General features: G+C 38.4%; 2 protein-coding genes across 3 annotated transcripts in view; both read right to left on the bottom strand.

Annotated features, from left to right (window-relative positions):
• MCUB (mitochondrial calcium uniporter dominant negative subunit beta) overlaps positions 1–1380 on the bottom strand; it is a 39332-nt gene extending 37952 nt beyond the window's left edge. The window contains exon 1 of the mRNA XM_025172689.2: positions 1075–1380. Coding sequence (XP_025028457.2) covers positions 1075–1218 — 144 coding nt within the window. The 5' untranslated portion in view covers positions 1219–1380. The remainder of the gene's footprint in view (positions 1–1074) is intronic.
• A 7859-nt stretch (positions 1381–9239) lies between these two features.
• SEC24B (SEC24 homolog B, COPII component) overlaps positions 9240–24057 on the bottom strand; it is a 43356-nt gene continuing 28538 nt past the window's right edge. For both annotated transcript variants that reach the window (XM_007441129.4, XM_007441128.4), the window contains 11 exons: positions 23733–23939; positions 21445–21568; positions 20308–20466; positions 19441–19614; positions 19113–19223; positions 18050–18225; positions 17510–17647; positions 15699–15803; positions 14029–14121; positions 13079–13182; positions 9240–12629 (listed from right to left, as the gene is read on the bottom strand). In XM_007441129.4, coding sequence (XP_007441191.2) covers positions 12515–12629; positions 13079–13182; positions 14029–14121; positions 15699–15803; positions 17510–17647; positions 18050–18225; positions 19113–19223; positions 19441–19614; positions 20308–20466; positions 21445–21568; positions 23733–23939 — 1506 coding nt within the window. In that variant the 3' untranslated portion in view covers positions 9240–12514. The remainder of the gene's footprint in view (positions 12630–13078; positions 13183–14028; positions 14122–15698; positions 15804–17509; positions 17648–18049; positions 18226–19112; positions 19224–19440; positions 19615–20307; positions 20467–21444; positions 21569–23732; positions 23940–24057) is intronic.

Raw genomic sequence — 24057 nt, forward strand, 5'->3', positions numbered from 1 at the left:
CATACATACGTATCTATTTCTACATTTTTAATCAGTAATGAACAAAATCCACCAAGGCCTATCTCTACACAACACACCGACCCACAGTTTACACACCATAGTTTATGGAATTAATCTAATTTTCTGAGTTTACCAACCACATGAGCTGAATATACAATAACTTAGACTAAAATATGCCTGCCTAAATTGCAATTCGGAGCGTTGGGAGAATAAAGCTCATTTCTCCGTGACGGTAACGATTTATCACAACTTAGAGCATCACCTGGAGATCATTCAAGCTGTCCTTATTACTGGTAGCTCAACATAACAAGGGTTGAATAACTCTAGAATGGGCTACAAATCACTAGTGAAGCCATAATCTAGGACTACAGCCCAAAACATCTAACAGGAATAACGTGATCTGATTCTGTGAAAATATACTTGAGATCTGCACTGTATGAATAAACTCACTTGAATCACAGCAGGTTGACTTTAAAAAGAAAGGAAAACTTTAACGTAATCACAGGATTTTGTTTTGCGGGGGAATACTGGGGCCGTTTAGAGTCTCTCCGTGTGAAGGGGACGGCAGGAAGCTTTTTCTTGAACACTCAGGTATCAGCGAAGGGATCCCAAAGGTTAGCGGAGGATTTGCAAGAACAGAGAACAGCAGCCCAGGGGCCCTTCTTCCTTCCTCCGCGTCAGGACCGTCTTCTCCTCCAGTGAGAAATAATGATCATCGCACTCGCGAAATCTTGAGAAAACAGACGGGCTGGGCTGGGCTGGGCTGGGCTGGGGCGGGGAAAGAGACAGGAGGCTCGCTTCCTCCACGCCATCCCCCCCAAGCCAACTCCAACTTGATCCTTCCTATTCCTGCCCCAGCGTCTCCAGAGAGCGGCTCAAGTTCCAACGCTCGTCGAGCAACGCCAGAGAAGTTAAAGCTACGCGCCTGCCTCGCCGCCCGCCCAGCTCTGCCTTGCCCGGCGGGAAGCGCGCGCCAAAAAGTCTCTTTCCTGAGGCCTGAACCCGGGACAGGAGAGGAGAGCAACGCAATCCGCCATCGCTCCCAGGAGGACAAGTTTCTAGGCGGGAACTCACCTGCAACCGGACCCTTTGGGGAACGCAGCCGCCTGGTCTTCGCCCTCCGCCGGCAAAAGCAGGGCCCGGAAGCATCGGAATCCGAGTTGGGGCTTGCCATCCCCCTTTGCAGCCTCGGAGCAACTGGTGGGCTGCGGAGAGCATCTCCCCAGCGTCGTCGTCGGGGCCGTTTCTAGGAGAGGAGAGGCATTTAGGCGAGCGCAAGCCCGCGCGCCCCCGCTGAAACGGCGATGCTAGCTCGGCCGCGAGACTCGGTCGTGAGCTCTCCGAGCCCCGCTGCCAAAAGGAGAGGGGCGGGCTTAAAGGGAAGGGCGTGGCTTCTTCGCGTCCGGTGCTCCCTCCGCCCTTCTTCTGGTCGGCAAAACGCGCGGGGGGGGGGGGAGTCCCGTCTTGAAGCGGAGCTACGAACTTCTTCCTGCTTCTCCGCGTTCAGAAGGAAGCGCTTCGTTGACTGCGAATGGCTTACAGAAAAGGCTGCAATGATGGTCACTGAAAATTGCAGAAGACGCGAAACGAGAAGCACCGACGTTGTGACAAGACGGGTCTGCCCGCTGCAGTCCTTACGGTCGGCAATTAACCAGGTCACCCGAGAAGTTAAGAAGGAAAGAAAGAAAATCCGAAAGAGGAATTGCCTTTATCAGGGCCACAACCGAAGTTAACGTCCACCCTTTTCAGCTCGTCAAAGCGGCTTCTAAGAGCTTGGATTTCTAGCCATCCCATTCCGCTGCCCCAGGGTTTACCTTGAGGAGCAATTGACTCAACAATATTCAAGTCTGGCGGGTGCCAACCACCACAAATTTCAGTGCGGTACAGTGTTAAGACGAAGAATTGTAGTAGCACGTATAGGCTGATATAACAACTGGCAGGAAACTAAAAAAAAAAAAGCTACACCCACTATTTCTGATAAACCTTGCAACAGGAAATGCAATCTCTCAAGGGTCTAGAGGTGCTCCTTGTTGTTGTTCAGTCGTTAAGTCGTGTCTGAGTCTTCATGACCCCATGAACCATATCGCGCCAGGCCTTCCTGTCCTTCACTGCCTCCCTGAGTTTGCTCAGAGGTGGTCCTTACTCACCCCTAAAATAGCCTAAAATTATTAGGTCTTCCAATCTGGATTGGTGCTGTTCCACGTAGAACTCATCTGCACATCCTTCTTGTCCCAGCACCGAGGCAGCCTGTTTCTTGAGTATATGAACGCATGAACCAGGACCTCCATGGTAGAGCTGCCCACTCCCTACCTGGCTTTGCCGTGGCCATGCCAAAGTCGCAGGGCTATTCTTAACATTGTCCAGTGGTTTTCTGGAAGACGGCTGGTATGTGTCAACATGACATGTGCAACTGGCAGCAGTCTTCCAGGATACTGCTGCACACATGCACGGACCCCGCTAGTGCTGCTGGCAGCCTCACAGTGAAACCGCACATGGCTTCACACCTTGGGGGGGGGGGGGGCAGCAGGAACTGCAATGCAGACCCACAATGAAATCATGGGCAGCTTTATCATGGGAGGGTTAGGGTTCAAGCAGAGAAAGTGTTCTTTGAGGGTGGCGGTGGGAGTGTCATTCCACTGCTAGGAAAACTAGCAATGGAAAGACCTGTTTCTCTCTGGCTTATCCAGCCACCTGGGGGTGGGGGAGGGAAGCCAGGGAGCATGGGCCTTCTGCTGTGGGTTCTCTGAACGATGGCATGGTGATCACTTCCCAGGACTGGGGAACTGACAGCAGAAGAGCTGCTTCCCCCTTTTACCCCACCAGTGTTTTTCACCGTGGGTGGCAGAAGAGGTTGGGGGGAGACTCTTCCCTTCCCTCGTCTCTCTTGCCAAGGGTGGCAGAAGCAGGAGGGTGGGGAGAGAAGTGGCAGAGGGCAGTGTGCCAGTCCTTCAATCCTGGAACATTAAATGGCATTAAAATGGCTCTGTGGGATTAGGGAATTGGCACCAAAGGAGGCATTTCTCTCTGCCTCTCTTGACTTTCAGTACAGACAAAATGCCTACTCAGCGGTGTTGCTGTGTGAAAGGAGCCCCTAATAACCAGGGTGAAATGATGTTTAAGATGTTGGAGTTGCACTGGGGTAACACTCCCCTGGACAGATCTGGTGTGCAATTTGGGGGTCCTCTTGGACTCATGGCCCTTGCTGGAAGAGCAGGTGGCAGCCATGGCCAGGGAGGCCTTTGCACAAATCCAACTTGCGTGCCAACTGCGCCCATTCCTGGACCGGGAGGCCTTGCTCACAGTCACCCGTAACTTAGTTGCCTCCCATTTAGATCACTGCAATACGATCTACATGGGTCTGCCCTTGAAGACCATCCAGAAGCTGCAACTGGTTGAGAATGCAGTGGCACACAGTTTGGTGTGCCCCACAGTTCACCCAAGTAACACCACTGCTTTGTGAGCTGCACTGGCTCTCAGTTCCCAGGTGCAATTCATGGTGCTTGTTATCACCTTTAAAGCCCTACATGGCACAGGGGCAGGTTACTTGTGGGACCACCTCTCTCTGAGGGTATCTGTCTGTCCTACTAGGTTAGATAGGGAGGGTGCACTCCAGGTCCCCTCCCGTAAGTAAGTAAGTAAGTAAGTTTATTGTTATAACCACAGGTCATAACATAGCCCTCCCTTAATGTTGTCACCTGATGGGACCTCGGAGGTATGCCTTCTCGGTGGCCACTCCAGCCCTTTGGAAAGTCTCCCACCTGAGATCTGAGGGATCGTTTTAGCCTTCTGGAGGGCTGTGAAGATGTTTGGTCTGGCACCTGGGGGGGAAGGGTACTTTTGTCTTCAGCCATATTTTTATGGATAGTTGTGAGCCACCTAGAGTCGTTATATGAGATAAGCAGTCATATAAATCCTGAAATTAAATAAATAATTGCTGGGAAAGTCACATTGGAAATAGAAGCACCTCCTTGGGCTACCAGAGGATTAAAAAACCCAACAATTATCTCCCTGGAGAGACCAGACGTATGTTCAGGTGAAAGTCACCTTTCATGTTCACTTTTCCCCCCTGGTTATTATAGCAATAGGCAAACCTGCACTAAACAGAAATATTTTTCCCTGGCCTTCTTTCTTAGAGCATACTTAACAGGATATTAAAATGACTATGTTAGGAAACATGTAATCTCAGATGGTCCCTAAGCTTTTGAGTTGGTCTGTACAACTGGAATTTCGAGCAGATGATCTCAATCTGTTCCAAACACTGACCAGACTGTGCTTGAGCATCTCTCTAGTTCCACATCTGTTTCATTTTGTCTTTCCTGGGTAACTGGACAGACTTTTTTTTTTAAAAAAAAGCACAACTGGTCTGCAGTTGCCCGTCATTTTGATTTATAAAGCTTTTAAAACTTATTGGAAATAAAAGTGATGCTGGAGGGTAAAGATTTATTTACTTTTCAGCATGCCAGCTTCCCAATGCAAAAAGTTAATAGGCACATTGCTCTCCAGGACACTGGCAACTCAAGCATCAATACTTAATAAACTAGCACTCTGTCTCCATAGTAACAGGTATCAGATGGGAACATTTCAACCTGTATGTGAAGAGGGATATACTCATTCTCCTAAGACAGAGACCCTTGAGCCTACCCACAACACTCTGCCTTGAACAAATCACTGCTTAATGTTAGCCACCATACAAAGGTTATACTTTAAATCAGGTAACACATATAACTTTCATAAAATTGAAAATATTTAATCTCATCTATAGTGGGGGCAATATCTATTGAGCTGAGCCCCCAAATTCTTCATATCCCCAAATTTTATAACCTGTAGAAATCATGTAAAGCAATTAACCGAAATGTCTTAGCAAACAGTACAGTTTGAGGTTGAACTACATACAGGGTGGTGGCGGCATCATTATTATTATTATTATTATTATTATTATTATTATTATTATTATTATTATTATTATTGGATTTCTCCCCCGCCCATCTCCCCCACAATAGGGGACTCTGGGTGACTTACAGAAAACATTAAAACTATAAATATATCTAAAACACATAATACATCCAAAATTTAAAACAATACTAAAAAAAGGAAGATCCAAGAAGATGGAAAATCAGGCTGTGGAGAGCTGGGCACTATGGGGCCACTACGGGGCCACTACGGGGCTAGCCATCCCCCTGCTTGAAGTATTCCCTCCCCGCCCCAGGCCAAGTGGCAGAACCAGGTCTTCAAGGCCCTTCGGAAGGCTTGCTTCGGAGTGAGGGGGCCAATCGCACCTCCAGGGGCAGAATGTTCCAAAGAGCAGGGGCTACCGCAGAGAAGTATACCAAAGTCAGGCCCCATAGACAATTCATTATATAAATTACATTAAATATTTGAATTGTTTGCAATCTTCTTCTAAACAATTCCTTACTCATTTGAACATTCCTAAGTACAATAACATTTTCTCTAAAAAAATTATTAAAACGTTTTGTTTTTGGCCTATGGGGCCTGACTTTTGACATACCCTGTATAATTCCTCTCTTCCAAATACTTTCTTCTCTGCTTTGAATGTGCAAACTAACCTTAAGCAAATCACTTTGCCTCGGTCTTTAGCTAGTTCTAAATATGTACATGGAATGCTCTGTATGGTGCTATTATGTGAACAGTACATTATTTTGTACAATTCTATCTCTACAAATGTTCAATGTAGAAGATCCATGCTTATTACAATTTCAGATACAGGAGGCATTACACATTCTTAAACCTATTTCACATCCATAAGTCCTAGACACTTATTTCAAAAAAGCATCTATCTCTGTGCTATTGGTTACTACTCAGAACACAGTACTAATCTGAGTAGTTTCTTATACTTCAAACTCTAAATTGAAACAAATCCACCCGCAAATGTCACATTTGTATGCAGTTTCCTATCTGGGAGTTAATTCTCTAGGATGGGCCACCAGCCAACCATTTTAAAGTGACAGTCCACATGCTGTTCCAGGGTACTTCTGTTCCAAGATATGCTGAGTCCTACTTGCAACAAAAGACAAACTTGCCAATGATTTGATAATACGGATCAAATTTGGGGAAATTGGGGGTGGGGGGGTGGGGGAGGCTGAAACACACCTTGTTGTCTTTCTGGACATTATTTCCAAGTGGCACCAAGGATCGTATACATTTTGGGCAATAGCCTAAAACAAGGTACATTAACAGAGCTTCCAAAATAGCTAACTGAACAATGTAGGAACATTATCCCCCCCAATACACATCTTTTAAATATTTTATTGAACCAGTGTGGCCTACAATAGACAGTTATACTGTATTTTCAGCCACTTTGATCAATTTACATTCAAAACTGCATCCACTGATTCACTTGTCATAATTAATGCTTATCTATATGAAAAATCCCAGATCGAAATATAGATACGTATAGTCTATAGCAGATTTTCTTTTGACCCTGGAGGAACCCTTGAAATATTTTTCAGGCCTCAGGGAACCTCTGCACATTCAGGCTCAAATATAGGCCAGTTACAGATTTATTACATTCGTTTCATGTGTAGGCCTGTAGACATGCATTAACAATGTTCTTAAAACTAAAAATAAAGAATGTAACTTACCTCTTTAATGTGAAACCTGTGCTTGGTTTTTGCTGCACCAATACTCAATTCTGGGCCAAACCTGAGATAAGCACACACAGATTTCATCTTCAACTGAAATAAGACAATTTCTGACTTTGCTTTTGATGCTTGTTAAATAAGAAAAAGCTTGCTCACACATGTAGGAAGTTGAAAACTGCAGCAAAATGTTCAATGCCTTCTTATGAATGACACGATATTCTTCTTTCATAGAAACCCAGAACTTGCCCATGGGCAGATCAATGAATCTCATCTTGAGTTTATGATCAGACCGCAGCTCACAAAGTTCTTCCTCTTCCTTCAAAGTGAAGTTCTCAGGCTGAGCAGAAGATGCAGAGAAAGGATCCCTCACCCAGTCACACATTTGTGTTGAAAGGGAGGGAAAGTACTGATCAGTTTTGTTCTGCAGTATTTCCAGGTAGTTTTCAATTAAATTTGAGGCTTTTTGGTATCCTTCCTCACTCTCAAGCCCAAGCAGCAGTGGAAACATTTTAATATTTCCTCTTGCAACATGATTTTTCCAAACATTGAGTTTTCTTTTAAATCCAAGAATCTTGCCGCTTGAAGTCAAAACATTTTCTCCAGTGCCTTGCAGAGACTTGTTCAGCTGGTTTATGTGATGAAAGATGTCCAGAAGTATGCTAGTTTCTGCAACCATTCTCCATCTTCAAAACACTCAGCAAAATGCAGAATACTATTTTCTCAAAAATACTCTTGCAATTCTGCCTTTAGCTTAAATACCCTGTTGAGAACTCTTCCTCTGCTGAGCCACCGTATTTCTGTGTGTAATAGGAGACTTCTGTGTTCTTGTCCAGGTTCTCAGTTTTTGAAACATTCTTGAGTGAAATGGTCTTTATTTAATAAAGTTATCCATTTTTGTAGCATCATCCAGAACTTTTTAAATTTCATCTTCAAGAGTTTTTGACACCAACATCTCTCTGTGAAAAAAGCAGTGTGTTGTGACAACATCAGGATTTTCTTTTCTTACAAGAGAAATGAAACCTCTCATGGAGCCAACCACTGATGCCATCAGTACAGATGCCAACACAGTTCCTCCAAGACAGGCTCTTTGTTTCCAGATATAAAGACAAAACTTTAAATGTATATTGGCCTTTGCATGTTTCATGTAGTTCTTCCCAGCAGGAAAAGTTTTCTTGAATTTCATCACGTACAAATCTTATAAATGACATTTATTGGTGAAATCTGTTGACTCATCAACTTGGATAGAAAAGCTGCTGTTCTTTATCACACAAAACCAGCATCATGTGACATGTCATCAATACAAAAACTTACTGCACTGTTTGACAGTGGAACTTCTTCAATTTCCTGTACTGGATCTAGTCCTCGCATTTTTCCCACTATTATTGTACATGCTGGCATGATTACTTTCTCACCCAAAGTATGACTTTTCCTTTGCTGTGTAATAGGTTCTGCTACTAAATAACTTGCTTCTTGGGCTTTTTTACTGACTGTCATTTTATTAACAGAGGCTTTTGTCTATTCTGTGATTCCAATAGCCATTTAAAATAATCAGAACTTGTCATATGGTTGTAGTTAAGTGTCTTTTTAATTTTGTTGGAGCCATTGCTGCATTTGTGCCACAGATAAGGCACTATGGAATAGGACAACTTGGACCACCAGTCCATGTAAAACCCACTGATAAATAGCTTTCATTGTAAAGATGGACTTTTTTTGAGTCTGTTGATGTACCAGTGCAGGGAAATGCCTGAGAAGAGTTAAATTCTTCATTATCATTAAACTTATCAATATTGTCTGTTCTAGAATCCTCCTTTTCTCTCTCACCTCCTCTTCAAAAATTGCACACTGGACCCTCAAACATGACTGAATAAACATGTACAAAATTTATTTAAAATAACAGGATAAAATAACTACAGGAAAACCACAGGGAAAAGTTGTGGGAGGGAGAGACTGACATCACAGACTAAGTTGGATTAGTCCCTTAATTTCTTGAAAAATGCACTTCTCCCTCCCCTTCCTTCAATATATTCCTCCCTTCCTGCAATATAGCATTCACCTGTGATCAATGGTCTCCCCTATCTTACAACAAAAATTAAGAATAGATTCAATCAAATAAAGACAGAGCACTACCAGAGAGCTCAGAAAGAGCTGTAACTAGATTTTTGTTCAGTCTCTGCTCATCACTGCAAGAGCACATTGCCAGAATTTGAAATAATTTTTAAAATAAATCATGATCTCCCAGGGAATCCCTAGTGACCTCTAGTGGAACCCTAAGGTTCCACAGAACCCTGGCCTATAGATTGCCTTCTGATGAGTGTATGGTGACAACCAAGAATGCTCATGAAATATGCCCACTAGCTCCAAAAAAGTTAGAGGTAGGTTTGCATTATACTTTTGGCTGGAATTACTAACTGTGAACAACATTTGATGAACAGAATGGGACATACGGATATACTCATTATTATGTATCTATATTCTCAACCTACAATAGTTGATAGTTAATAGTATGCAATAACTAGAATTGGACCAGGCAAACCAGAAGACACATCCCCATTTAATTACACAACTCACTGCTGACTTTGGACCAGTCACTTTCAGCTTAAACATGTATACTCCAAACTCTTAGAAAAAGGGCACGATAAATAAGTGGCATTTAAGATTCTCTTTAATATGCAAGCTTAACCCTTCCATTTATCTCAATACAGAGAATAAAGTCAGTAGCTCTGTTCAGCTTGAACATCTATACTTGTATCTCCATTTCAGGGCTTGCACAAGCTTCACACTTGGCTGGTTATGGATACATACTTTTCAAACACAAAAAACAAGATACTTTACCATTAAGATACAATTATTACTACATACTCCTTTACATCTAAATAGACACATGTAATGTGATAGTCGTCCATTATGCCAGATTTACATCAGTAAAACCAATACATTTGGATTTAAGTAAAATTTTCTAGTTTATTTCAATGAAAGTAAACTAGCTTGAGCCTAATTAACTTCAGCTAAGAATTCTTTCAAATATTGCTGCTTATGTAATTTCTCTAAATATCTAATGAATTAACAAGCCAAAAAATCTGCATTCCTGTCTATCTGAATGTATTCACGGCACATCACTACAAAGCATAAATTCATCACCTCAATCACAATGATCCAGAAAGGCAGTAGAACTGATAACTCTTACGGTAGGAGGAGAAACTATTTTCCAGACTCATTTATGCACTGACTCACATTTACAATTTTAGCAGAAAATAATACCATCCTAGCATTGTTATGAGCATTGTAAGATTATACGTATGAAATGGTCTGAACAGTAAACATGCTTATTACAAATATTAAAATATTGCTCATTCAAATCAAGCAAGAATCAATTAAGTAGAGGACCCTTTAGAAAAGGGTTTATTAACTTTTAACTTTAAACAAAATTGTGATTAAGGCAGTGGCTGTGTGCACATGCTTACATGAAATTGGCCCATAACTAACCCATTAACCATAAACTAAACATACAGGCTGGGTTTCCACAATCCAGTGCATGCTACAAACCAAAAACCAATGAACTGATACTGACTCACCATTTTCCACTTTCATCTGATCAACTTGTGGATTATTTTAGTTAAATATTTGGTTTATCAGTCATGGAAAAAGTTGAAAAAAATGACTTGAGATACTTACCAAAGCTGTTCATCACAAACCTTTGATATTTTCTGCATAACCATCTAAGAACTAGTAAAAGTGGTAAAGGAAATTGCATAAGCAGAATTGAGGCAACAAGTCTACAGACTTAAATGACGAGCTACTACCACTAAATTCAATAGAGCATTTTTTTTTCCTGAGTAGAATATGGTATAGGATATAGGACTGCACCAGAAAGAAACTAAGACAATAAATCAATTCTTTTTTTTTTACGTTTAATCGCAAGCCATCGAATGACCTCTATTTACAGAAACTCTTGCAATTTATGATGCTGAATTTCAGCTAGTAATTATACATAGCACTTACCTGAATTCACCCATCTTTATGTTTTTGGTTATACTGAAGTATGAAGAAGGATTACAAGTGCTAAATATTTTCCAACTAAAAGGTAGCAAACACCTTACCCAAAGCAAAATACTGCTCAAGTATACTTTTCATGACAATTTTTATATATAAAATATAGAAGAATAAAACTTTAAGTATTGTTTTACAGATCATCTACCATACATCATGGCTTTGGATGTTTCTGAATATTCAGTACTAAGCTCACAAGAATTTATTCAAAAAATAATTGTCAAAATCAATTTTAACTGAATGCATCTGACACATTTACGGTTCTATATAACACATTTTCAGTCAATATATTTACCAAAATATTTGAGGCATTTTATCTCTTCAAAACACGAATAATTTAAGTTTAAAGTATTAGGCATTTGCTTCTTATTCTGATGCAACATACTTTGATACATACCTAAAATATGTCAGAAATAGAAGAAGCAGTTGATTTTTTTTCTGAGAAATCCTTTGGCATGCTTTAGTAAAAGTCACTGAAAATGTAGTGTCAGGACTGCTTACTCATAAAATTAAAATCACAAAGTTATAGAACAATGTGACGACAATGCATAAGCACATTGTTACAAGTGAAAATATACTGGGACAGATATTTCTGAGAATATATTAGTACTTGTTATCTCTTTTTAAAAAATAAGTGGTTTTAAAAATAAAATGTCTTATTCTACAGCTCTAATTATGTTTAAGAAATGAAATGCAAATTTGTAATCAGTAGCCCTATTTAGACTATATGTGCATAAAGCCTTTAACTTTAAAAAAGAAAGGAAAAATACAGGCAAATATTTGGATCACCTGTGGGAGAAACATCCATCTTTAAGTAAAATTAGGATTTTCTTTGTTTTCTCAGGTGGGATGAGAAAACAAAAAATCCAAAACCTTAACATGTTGCAAAAGTACTTACAGTAATCTAAGGCTAAGAGACACTATCCACCATTAGTGTCACAAGCCAATATATCCCCAAGCCAAATCCCAATCTGAATTCAATATTCCCACTAACCCCTTTTCTGGAGTTCTATAAAGTAATACACATTCTTTAATACAGCAAGACAAATTCGGTATTGGTGTTTAAAATGCAGTAATCACATAGAGATAAAAACACATGATCAAGCAAATACTTTTAATTAGCTGATCATTAATAAATCCACATAAAAGGACTGATTAAATGAATTACAAAGTTGCATTTTCCCATGTAGATTCAGATCTGTTTTAATATGCACTAGCCAACTCTTATTATTTAACCAAGATAGTGATTTGTAACTGAACCATCAGCACTGCAGAATTCATACTCCTTAGTTACTTAAAAAAAGTTTTTTTTTTTACAAATGTTAACACTTCTGTACATTATCATATTTCTACAATTTTGTAAGTTGTATTAAAATTGTATATAGTCTTCACAGAGAAAATGGTGAAGCTTTCAAAAGTGAATAATCTCTTTTACAAATTGATATAAACAACATGGAGCACTGCCTTTTGGCATCTCTGCTGGAGATCATCTGGAAAGGCTGTTAAGTGAGATGTTGAGAAAGAGACTCTCTGATTTTAGATTTCATTAAGAAATACTATTCCACACTGCCACATATGTTCACCAGCTTGAAATAAGCAGAAATACCATACTGTTGCACTACTGGAAATGCATATAAAACCAACTGAAAACATACTACTACTACTGTGTCATGTCCATCATTTTTATACAGAAGCAGAATTGTAAAACTCATCTGGAAATGTGTATTTTGTCCTTTCAACTGAAAGTCTTGGTATATGGATGCTGAAGAACCTATGCCTGGTTTTATCACTTCCAGTGTGCTTCTTTGACAGCTGACATTTGGATAAGAAGTCCATAAAGGGATTTTCATCCTACTGTTTGTTTCTTCTCACTTACAAATTTGTTGTTGAATGTGAAGCAAAAATTCATAGTAAGAAAATGCAGCCTCTGTCTTGTCTTCAACTAATTGCTGAAGAAAGTCTGTCTTTGCTGGGCTTTCATCCCTGAAAGGGGGGGGGGGGAATAAAAATTATCTGCATGATTCAATACCTGGTAGAAATAAGCTGGGTAAATGTTCTGAATAATTCCAATGTCATTCCAGTCATGCCCACCAACCACTCTCAATTCCTACCTACTGGTCCTCAAGCCTTCAAAACAGGCTTGTGCCATTCAAAAGTACTAACTGAGGAAATGCTTGGCCAATTCCTTTCTTATAGACAATATTCTGATTTATAAACCTGTCAGGTAATTACAGTATTAAACAGGGATAGCATACTTGTACACAATTTTTTAAAAACTTACTCAAAGAACAGTTTCCCTTAGGACAGTGTTGTCCAAACTTGGCCACTTTAAGATGAGTGGACTCCAGAATTCCCCAGCCAGCACTGCCTTAGGAGATCTCCTATTTCAAATAACCAATGTCGCCTTTTGGATGCTATATACAAATACTTACTTAATTACTTGAAGTACTGGGTTTAAAGATTTACTATCCTTCAACCAAGATATAAAGGACCTGGTTCGCTCTGAAGAAATATTATCTAATTCTGGAAGTTGTGTCTAGAAAAATGAAATGTTTATCATCTTAAACTTCAAAGGAGAACATCACAGTAAAATTAAACACTTATAGTATGTTGTTGTATAAGATATTCAAAACAGCCTCAGTGACGTTTTTATTTATTACATTTCCAAACATTTTCTAATAAAAATGTAATTTACATTTATCCTCTATTTCCATCTTATTTAAATGCTGTCCCTCTGTAAACAAAGCACAGAGAGAACTTATATTTGCATCATAAGAGAGAAAACAAATTATAAAGATGGGACTCAAAATTAAGCAAGCTCTAAAAAGGACTGGGGTGGAACAGACTACTTCATATCCAGCACTGCATGACAAATCTATAGCCATATTGTATACATTTTTATAAAGGCTACAAATATGCTTGGTGTTTCATGAACATATCAGATACAGATTATTACAAGGAAAACGACTATACAGATTGCATATTCCTGGCAAAGCATTTTCTATCCTATCTTCTAAACCCTTAACCTAATAACAAAGGCTACAAGTAAAAGCTGATAAACATGTAGACCTAATGATTTCACACTCATCTTACAATGGCAAATACTTGCAAAAAATTGCAAGCAAAGAGGCAAGTAGTAGTCCTAGGTTGTTATTTTTTCTACTCTGGTGTCTGCTCAAAAGACTGACTGAAGTCTTTCACACCTAGAGGCATTAATAAAGTTCCAAAATAAAAATTTGCAATAAAAGTGATGGAGGCCATGTACCACATTAAGGATATAGCCTAAACTCCACTTTGTAAAAAGAAATGTTTATTTAGTTTTATGAAGGTAAGGCTGAACACTTCCTCAGAAGTATTAGCTGGGTTTAAAATCAACTCTTACCAGTTTTTGAGGTACTGATGAATAATTTGGATATCCAAGCACATCTTTAATGAAGTTATTATCACAACTCCTTCCAACCCAAATGTAGAGGATCTAGAATGTGTTACAAAGAAACTCATTGAAGTACACATTTTTCTTTGGTAAGATATAAAGTCATCAAGATTTTTTGGAGATAAAATACTTCTTAAATCTGAGTTAAGGATGCATGACAATGAGGATAGGAGCACAGGAAACTGCTGTAACATGAATCCGATCACTGGTGAGGGCTTGTGGGGAAGAAATGGCGAACTGAAGACAGCTCCACTAAAAACAGAGCTGATGACCGCAGCAGAATGAAGAGCCCGTGAGTAGACTGGCTCTTCATAATTCCTCTCCAGACAAGGAAAGGACTTAAGATCACCCACAAGTGCTCCGTTCAGTTGCTCTTTGCGAGGAGACCACAAGACAGTGGTCTCCAGAGGGTTTAGAGCTCTGGGAGACAATGGAACAGCCATCTTGCTCAAACCATGGTCGGCACCTTTATGGACACACTGGGTTCAGATACTTCCTTTTCTAATCACATTTGGAAATTGCTTGTTAACAGCTTTTTGGATATTAGGAACCTTTGAATCAACAAGTCTGAAAACACCAGGTGAGTTTCCTTCAATCAAAGAAGTTTTAAATACAAGTTTAAGGACTTAAAAAAAAATTTTTTTTTTTTGGAATGAACAGCAAAAGGGTAATTAAAACTTTGATTTTGGAAAGTTACAAATGGACTAAGGGTCCGGATGGATTTGAAATAAGATTTTGGAATTAATTATAAGAATCTACACTGGACATACAAAAGAAACCGGCTGATGTCTTAATAATTAAAAGGGATATATAAATAACAAATCAAGAGAGTGACCTGGATAATTTTCCTATATTGAATTTACAAAAGAGGCTTGTTAAAGCTTTGAAGAATTTTGTGAGAAGGGACAAAGAAAAAATGATGTTAAAAATAAAAGGAAGGCATATAAAATCGGGTTTTTTGATCAAGGTTAAAATAGATATGTTGTTATTTCTGGTAACCCCTATTGACTTTTGCTGACTTCTGGGCTGAAATGACAAGGCTTATAGATAAGAGATGGAATATGGGAAAAAGAGATCATTTGTTGTATTTTAAGAAAAGATAGGTTACTAAAATGGTTTATACTTGTGATGAAGGGGCAAGTCATTTCTTTATATATTTCTTTTCTTTTTCTTTACTATATTTTTTTTCTTTCTTTCCTATTTTTCTTTCTATTTTTTTCTTTTCTGCACCTATTTCTTTTTTCTTTTATTTTTTTAGTTTGTATTAGTTTTTATCTTTGCAATTGTAATTTTTAATAAAATTACTATTAAAAAAATGAATCAGATCACTGCTCTGTTGTATAATCACTACTGTTTGCAATGACAGCAGCTTTCAGGATTTCAGACTGAAGTCTTTCTCAGCCCTCCCATAAAATTCCCTACCTTGACATTTTTGCATGCAAAACAGCTGTTCATGACTGATATGATATACTGACAGGTTAACACAATAATAGTTATTGAGTTACATTTCAGAGCAAGGTAAAGAAATCTACAAGTTTCAAATGTTATCCCTCATGGAAGCATTTTAAATATCCAGGATACAAAGAGATGAAAAACAAAGTTTAAAGCGGGCAACTCACTGAGCCACAATCCATAAGAAAAGCTCCTTCCCTCGTCAACTTCTCCGCAGACAGTCGCTGAAGAGGGGGCTGAGGTACAACTCTATCACTGACGTGTATCGCACCCTAAAACAGGACAATACAATTAAACTCGCAATATACTTCAGTTCCATTGTAATAATTCAGTACTGGGGCCAGTGAGTGCTCATCTCAAGTTCCTAAAAAAAATAACACAAAATGTGACTGTTTCAAGCATTTCAACTGTTCCGAGTACCATGGTAGCTTTTTTCCAAACTTTTTCCAGACTGGTCAGTACAGCAAAGGCATCGATGTGCCCATGCTGCCTACTGATTCAGATAGGGCGGGTGGGAATGCAACGTCCAAAGTAGAGTAGCAATTAACCATATGGCTAGACAGAAGATGACTGCTCGGAACTGCTTGCCTAAAGTTCTCTGCTAGGCGGAAACAAGAGTCCAGGCAGGTGAACAGCTTGTATTATATTGCACTGAAACTTACTGGACGGGGAAGTAATGCAAGATGCGTGGATGTATTTGTAATCTTGTACTTCATACACAATGATGGCAACTGCTGTTGACATTGTGTGCAATGCTGGTTTGACTGATTTCTGAGCTGAGATTATCTCTGAATACTCTGTATGCTTTAATGTACTCTTGATACTAAGCTCCAAAGTGCATTTAAACATGCAAAGCCTCTATGTTAATTTGAGCTTCAGGGATTGTGATGTACTTGTAATCTACTAAAACTGCATTTCCAGGATGCATTTAAAAATGCTGAGTATTGGTTTGGGAGGATTATTGCTGAGCTTTTGTATGAGTGATCTTTTGCACCTATGAACTTCAGAATGCATTTAAGCTTTGTTTGCTAGCTGTAAAGCATCAGTAACTGCAGTGGTGATTTTTTTTAAAAAATTGCTTTTATGTTATAGTGTTCTATTTATTGCTGCACAAGATTTTCATTTTTTTAAGCAGTTAAAAAACAAACAAACAGAGTAATGTTTATTCTTGCCTGCCTGCCTGATTTATTTTCTGGCCTAAATATATTGTTAAATTCTAAATGAGAGAAAATACTGATGAGATTAGCTCTTTCTTTCTGGTCATCTCTTGACTGAGTTCCTCAGTATTTATTTAAATAATTAGAAAGGATTCTTTACTGTACAGAAACCCCCAAGATCTTTTCTGTTAATCGATTCTTACAGTGTAGTTTGTGACAGCAGATCTGTTTCCACTGTTTCCTACAGGATTTAAACAATTATCACCTGGGCCAATTTTCCACAGGTTGAAAGGCTGGTAGCAACAAATGCTTACCTACTTTTGGGGCCCTCAAGTAAAACAAAAAACAAAAAAAGAGGAACAAGGAACTTGTTTTGAGTTCTTATTGTTTCCCATGGCTAAAATATTTGAAACATTCTAAGTTTCTTTCCTCAAATACAGACCACTCAAATAATATCACATTTGTTCCATTGTAATAGCGTCAACTCAAAACGTGTGTGGCTGTTTTGTTCTGAGCAAAAAACAAATCCATTTTTGGCTTCAAGCGCAGTCCTAATTTAAAATTCCTAGGTCCTGTACTACAAACAACTTTTAAGTTTGGAACCAATATTTTGGATTATGCTACAAAATGCACTAGAAATCAATGCAAATCTTTCAAGGCTAGGTAATAAATTAGGCATGATACAGTGGAGCAACTGAAGTTTATGTAGCTAGCCAAGAAGCTAGTCAAGATGCTACTAGAGTAAAGATAGCAGTGGGCAGGCCACCTCTGTCTAGCAGAGGTAACAATTATACATTACACACACACACACACAAATATACCTCATCAGTAAGCCTGTCTATCCTGTATAAGCTGGGGTAGATTATCTTCATCAAATGAACCAGAGGCTGACTTTTTATTTGGCACATAGCATATATGCGATCATCCAGACGTGTACTTGTGCCTGTTCTAAAAGCTTTCTGTAAAAAAAAAAAAAATTAATAGAAAATTATTGTGTTTTGCATTGTATTGTAGCTTGTTTAAGAACATCTAAATGAGTAACTGCCTGGCAGAATATTTTCCCACTTAAATGGCAGACATATATCACAAACTTTTAAATATCTCTTAGCTGTTATTATAAAACAGTGTGAACACTGATTCCAAGTTCAGTTTTGATGAGTGACAACATAATTTTCTACATCTTCAGAGGTTCTGAAAGCTAAGAAAACTGATGCACGTTATTTGTTCTACAATACAAAAAATCACACCAAAATGATAAAGATATGGTATTCAACCTATGCATTTCCATAAGTCATCACATTTTTGTAATCAAAACAGATTTTAACATTTACTTCTTTTGAATTGCTATTTATCAGAGGTACCTGTTTAAAGAGAGCCAAAATATACAGAGGAAACAGCCTGAGAGAATTTGGAGCAATCAAAGAAGATTGTTGGAGGTTTGATGCTGTTGACATATATGCAGACAGCGAATCTACAACAGCATTTGCCAGAGCCTCTCTAGCATCTGACAAACTTGATGAAACAGATCGATCCACAGCTGTGGAAAATGAAATAGCAGCAAATAATTTTGAAGGAACCATATTTCAAGAGGCAATGAGAAGGATATCAGTACAGTGACAAATATTCTGCTAGCACATTTTCATTTTGTTCAATAGCTTTGAAGATATTAAACATCCAGTTGGTCCTGAGCACTATGAACAAGACTAAATTGTACTGGGTTGAAGGAAACTCACCTAATATCTGATAATTATCTAAAGCCCTTTTAGAGAAAATAGAAAGATCTATAAATAATAACTTGTAATTTATGTTTTTATCTTAATCAGTAACTGTAAAAATAATTTGAAGTTATAAGTTCTTTACTGAGTATGTTGCCATTAATAAAGTAATTGTTTAGCATTTTGTACCTTCATCGAATCTATTCTCTGCATGCATTTATAGTAGTTGTGTTACTGACTGTACACATTCAAGGCTATGAGCTGTTAATATACAGTTACTAAACATTATTTTCTATTGCAAACTAGACCTATTCTTAATAGTTCTTTTACAATTTAAAGCAATGGTATGCCATTTGCAACCTGCAGGTGGCAGTCCAACACTCTATTTGCATCCCCAAGAACTCCCCTGGAATAGATGGGTTGTGGAGAAGTTGTGCACAGGATTAAGGAATGAAATGAGTTCTCTAATCATGGTAGGTGTTTAGGAAACTTATAATAGTTCTCAATATCACCCTGTTCCCCACCCCCCACACCCACAATTGGGCTAATTTTTCTCTGATGTAAATAGTGATCATAATATCACTGACTATGTAATCCAATGGCAGGGCAGAAAGAGGAAGGGTGCCTTCCCATTGCCTACCCCTGTTTTTATATGTGCCTTTTTAACTGCAAAAAAAGTATGATATCTGAACATCCATTTTCCACTCACCCATATTAGCTAGGAGACATATAATTGCCTGTACATCTGCTCCAGCATAAACATCTGTCAAGGAAGTCACTACAGGCAAACAAAGCGTATGCACCCGAATTCTCCGTTCACCTGTATTAGGATCAACCATACAGTGAGAAATATGCCATGTTTATTTTTGATCCAAAACTTTTCTTTTGAAAAGTACGTATTTACAGGACATATAAGGGCAATATGCCAGCTACTTCAAATCAAAGGAAACACTTATTGCTAAAGCCATCGTCCTCTATTTTTGTCTTCTTCTATAGAAGAGATATTAAAAACAATTATTATGCTTCTCTGAAATTACCTTTGCTGGAAGTATACAAAAGTGCTGTTTGAAAACAAACTAGTGATGTGTCTGTGAGGTTTTCTTCAATGGACATCTGCACTGCAAATCCAGCATCGGGGTTGACATTGGCAAGTGACAACAAATCAGTAGATCGCACAAAAAAATTACCATGAAAAGTATGAATGGAAAGACCTAAAAGTAAAAGGCAACATTTCAGTTAACATTCGAGTAACAAAGGCCGATGATAAGCAAACCTATTAGTCTTGGCATATTAACTGAGTTTAACAGTGCTTTCTCTCCAGAAAGTATGTTGCAGGCCACAACACCCACACTTTAACACAGAATATGGACTGGTGATACAAAATATTTGGGTAACTTGACCCATTCCTTTCCCCTGCCCCCCAGGCATGACAGAAAAGAATTTACAAGGAATTGCAGGGATGGGGGGCAGGAGTGGGGAAAATGGTGTCAAGCAATAAGAGTGGGCTTCACCAAAAAAAAACCCCTCCTAACAAACTTCATAAATTTTTGCCTTGATTCCAAAGAATTAAAAATGAAGAAACATGCTACTCGAAAAGATAGCCAGAATACTGGCATGCTTTATTTTAAGTGAAAAAATACGTATGCTAACCTGAGTACAGTTCAATTACTAGAAAAATCATCATGATCAAGACAAGGATACACAAGCCTTCAAAAGTCTTATTTTGCAGAGTTGCTAGAAGAATGCTAAACTCCTACAAAAGCATTCCAATCCAGGTATGGAATTAATTTCTCTGTGTGATTCTATATCATTTTTGTACACACTCTGAATGTTATTCATCATGCATCATCAAATTTATATATTGCCATCTTCAAATTAAATGTATTTCAAAACCTATGCAATACCTTTTGTACATCTTATTCGCATTACGGCTTCAAATCCAATCTTTCGCGTAAGGTATCTTTTAAGATCTTTTTGCAGTTTTTCTGCTTGAATAGGGTTGTGGATATGATGGAAGGAAGGGTAATAATAGATGCACCCGGCAGAGTATTTGGACATGCAAGCTTTAGGGGAGGATGAAAAAAACAGTTAATATCTATTCAATACAGGCAACCCATTTTCTATTTTTAAAACAAACATTCATCATCTGGAAAAGAAAAAATAATAATTTTCTAATATTTGTAGGAAACGCTTCAGCATCTGATGTTGGTCCAAAGCTATGCAAGCCTTTTTCTGAAGAAAATCATGTGAAGACTTTTGGTATAACATATGCAACTACAGTTAAGAACCACTACAAGGAATAAACTGCATAAAAAGGGTATCTAGGGTTATGCACGGGTGCCCCAATTTTAATTCTTGTAGCATTTCACTCAGACATCTCACACTACATTTTTCCTTTGTACTTAAAGCTTTCTGAGGCATTACCATACACACTGGATACTGGCAGCGGGCAGTCTTTGGATCTAAGTGGGGAAGGTGTTCCAGAACAGGGAAGGGCTCGTTGTACGTACTGGCAGCTCCTGAAAGAAGCCCAAGCTCAGGGAAAGGTGTTCCTTTAAGGCGCCGCTGACAAGTACAGCAAGCATGCCCATGCCAGATCCAAAATACCTCTAACCAACACCCGCTTAACTTGACTGCAGTATCAACAGAGAGTAACAACTATGCCGTAAACGTAGCTGCTGTAACAGCTTCACCTGCATCGTTGTTAGGTGCTTTTCTTTATTTCAGTTATTTATGATACTAATATGCTGCCTTTTTTTCTAGGAACTCAAAACAGTTGATACAGCGGGGCTTCCTTTATCCATTTCACAACAAGGCTGCAGGGTCATTACACGAGACCTATCAGCTATGTAAGATAATCTACCGTACACAGAAATCACCCAGAAAACAATTCTTGATTTAAAAACGCGATGGCGTTCATTACAATAGTTCAGATTTTAGCATGAAGTATGAAGCATGTACTCGCAATGCATACATCTGAGCAAATGCGTTTTGGAACTTTAGAATTTTTTTTGACAGCTTAACAAGTTAATACTGCTTACCGAGAGAAGCCAAATCGGAATACTGGGAACTTAAGAGGAACAAATCCACAGCTGTCTGTTGCCCTGAACAATCTAGTGCCAACTTTTTATAAAAATCTGTTGCAGGACCAAGATGCTGAACAACCTAATACAACAGCAACAAAAAAGTAAGGTTACGGATGCAACAGAAAAAAATTGTGCTTGTAATCAAATAGTACTGCACTGTTAATGCCTGATGAGGGTTATGCATATATTTATTTATTAAATCTTAAGCCACCCAATAGCTGAAGCTACATATAAATCTACAGAAACATATTATATATAAATAAAATATAACCTATTATATTTCCTGATGAATACAATAATGTAGTGAAGGCATATGGATATTTAGCATACTTGCTTAGGATAATGATATTTCTTCGCCAAACAGTGATGAGAAACCTTAAGTACATTATTCTGTGATTTCAAAAGCATTTCTTCTGGAATATTTCCACTAGTATCACTGCAAGTATACCAATATGGATTTGTCTTTCTGTATCTGTTTGAGTATAAGCCCCTACCACCATATTTCAATGGAAAATATTTACACAGTAGACAGACATATAGAACACTTTGAGATTTCTAATTATTATTTTTTAACGTATTTTTATTAGGCATTTCAAAGAAAATATAAAAACAGGGAAAAATAGGGGATTAATATAAATAAACAAACAAGGGATTTACAAATGTCATAGGGTTATAATTTCCCAATGGATCATCAGCTGATTGTGAATAACGGAATATGTTATATCATTTTAAGAGCCTGAAAATTGCTATTAAGCTCTAAACAAACATAACATCAGGAACTGTGGTCAGCATAATATAAATCACAGAATGAAATGAACTATAATATATGATATCCATATTACTAAAAGTCTATTCTAATTTTAAAATCTTGTGCTATTTATTTGAAGGTATTGAAACCAATCAGGTGAACTAAATCTTGTGAATAAAGAACCTAAAAAGTGTTCATCTTTTAATAACTAGAAGTTGTTATCGAAACAAATCCTCCACTAAGTGAATTTCTTTGTGCTTTCCTCTTTGTAAAAATAATATTTAATAGCAAAACAACAGGGGAAATTCTTACCAAGGGCTTATTCTTTCCCTTTATTTATCACAGACATTCAATACATTACTTATATTACATGGCAATTATTTAAAAAACAAGCTGAAAATTAGCATTTTAGGTATTCAATGTAACAATGTACAAAACATTTTGAGCAGCTGCAGAAGTTAAGATAGACAAACATAAATTATTGTTTTGCTCTTTTATTTTTATTTGTCAAATTTATATGGCTGCCCATCTCACACGAAGTGACTCTGGGATGGAAAACAATAAAACCTACAATTAAAACATTCTACAAAAGCAATTAAAACAATAAACATGGATAAAACAAGACCACAAAGGGGGGGGTATTATATATAACACAGCCAACACACAGGCTCCTTACTACCAGGGGATCCCCAGGCTTGCTGAAAAAAACATGTTTTGAGGGCTTTCTGGAAGGCCATTAAGGGTTGGGGCTAACCTCATCTCGGGAGGGATGATGTTCCAGAGGCTGGGTGCCACGACACAAATGGCTCGCCTTCTAGGCCCCGTCAGATGGAACTCGTTTGCAGACAGGACCCGCAGCACGCCTTTCCTGCCAGACCTGATGGGATGGGCTGATGTATTTGGGAAGAGGTGGTCCCTCAGATAACCTGGCCCTGTGCCATGTAGGGCTTTAAAAGTCAAAACTAGCACCTTGAACTGGACCCAGAAGCAAACTGGTAACCAATGCAACTCACGGAGCAGAGGTGTAACGTGTGTCCTTCTGCAGGCACACATAACTGCCCATATTACCACATTTTGCACCAGCTGAAGCTTCCGGACATTCTTCAAGGGCAGCCCCACGTAGAATGCTTTACAAGGAAACCCATGGAATTTTCCAACTTCTATACTGAGGCTATTCATATACTGTCTGGAAAATTATTTAACCTTCAAAAACCTATTAACATTGTGTAACATCCTCCTCCATGAGCTTTGCAATCTGTTCAAATTGTACGATTAAATAAATATTAGTTTAGACTGGACAGCATTCCACAAAAATAAGAAGGCTGAGACTACATTCTCAAATTCCAGTATTTCGGCAAGCTTCACATGCAGCTTGAACACTCAACATTCAATTCATTAGAATGAATACAGAGATTCTCAATCAGTGTGCCGGCTAATATGTTTCTACAGAACAGTTCCATCCTGTTTAATTAATTCCTTATCTGAGATAAAATACCTTAGTGCTTGATCTTTGATTAGGATCTTCCCGGGAGTGTAAGTATCCTGTGCCCAAAGAAGGTAACTGTGTCTGAAACACAGATACACGCCCACCAGTTGGAGACATCAGTTTAAAGGCAGCTTGAAGAGCTGGGCCTAATGCACTGTGTGTTTCTCTTGTCTGGGTAAACATATTTGGTAGTGCATTCAGTAAGTCTTTAATTAGCTGGAAAATAGAATAAGCAAGAACACTGAAATTTCAGCAATACTTTTAAAGCATATTATTCAGTTTAGATTTCTAAATAGTCAGTTTTCAGCTACGATCTATGAATCTGATTCTTCTA

Source organism: Python bivittatus, unplaced genomic scaffold (assembly GCF_059951505.1).
Source record: "Python bivittatus isolate LINGU-HERP-01145 unplaced genomic scaffold, Pbiv_v1 ctg000070_np1212, whole genome shotgun sequence".
Classification (NCBI taxonomy): Eukaryota; Metazoa; Chordata; class Lepidosauria; order Squamata; family Pythonidae; genus Python; species Python bivittatus.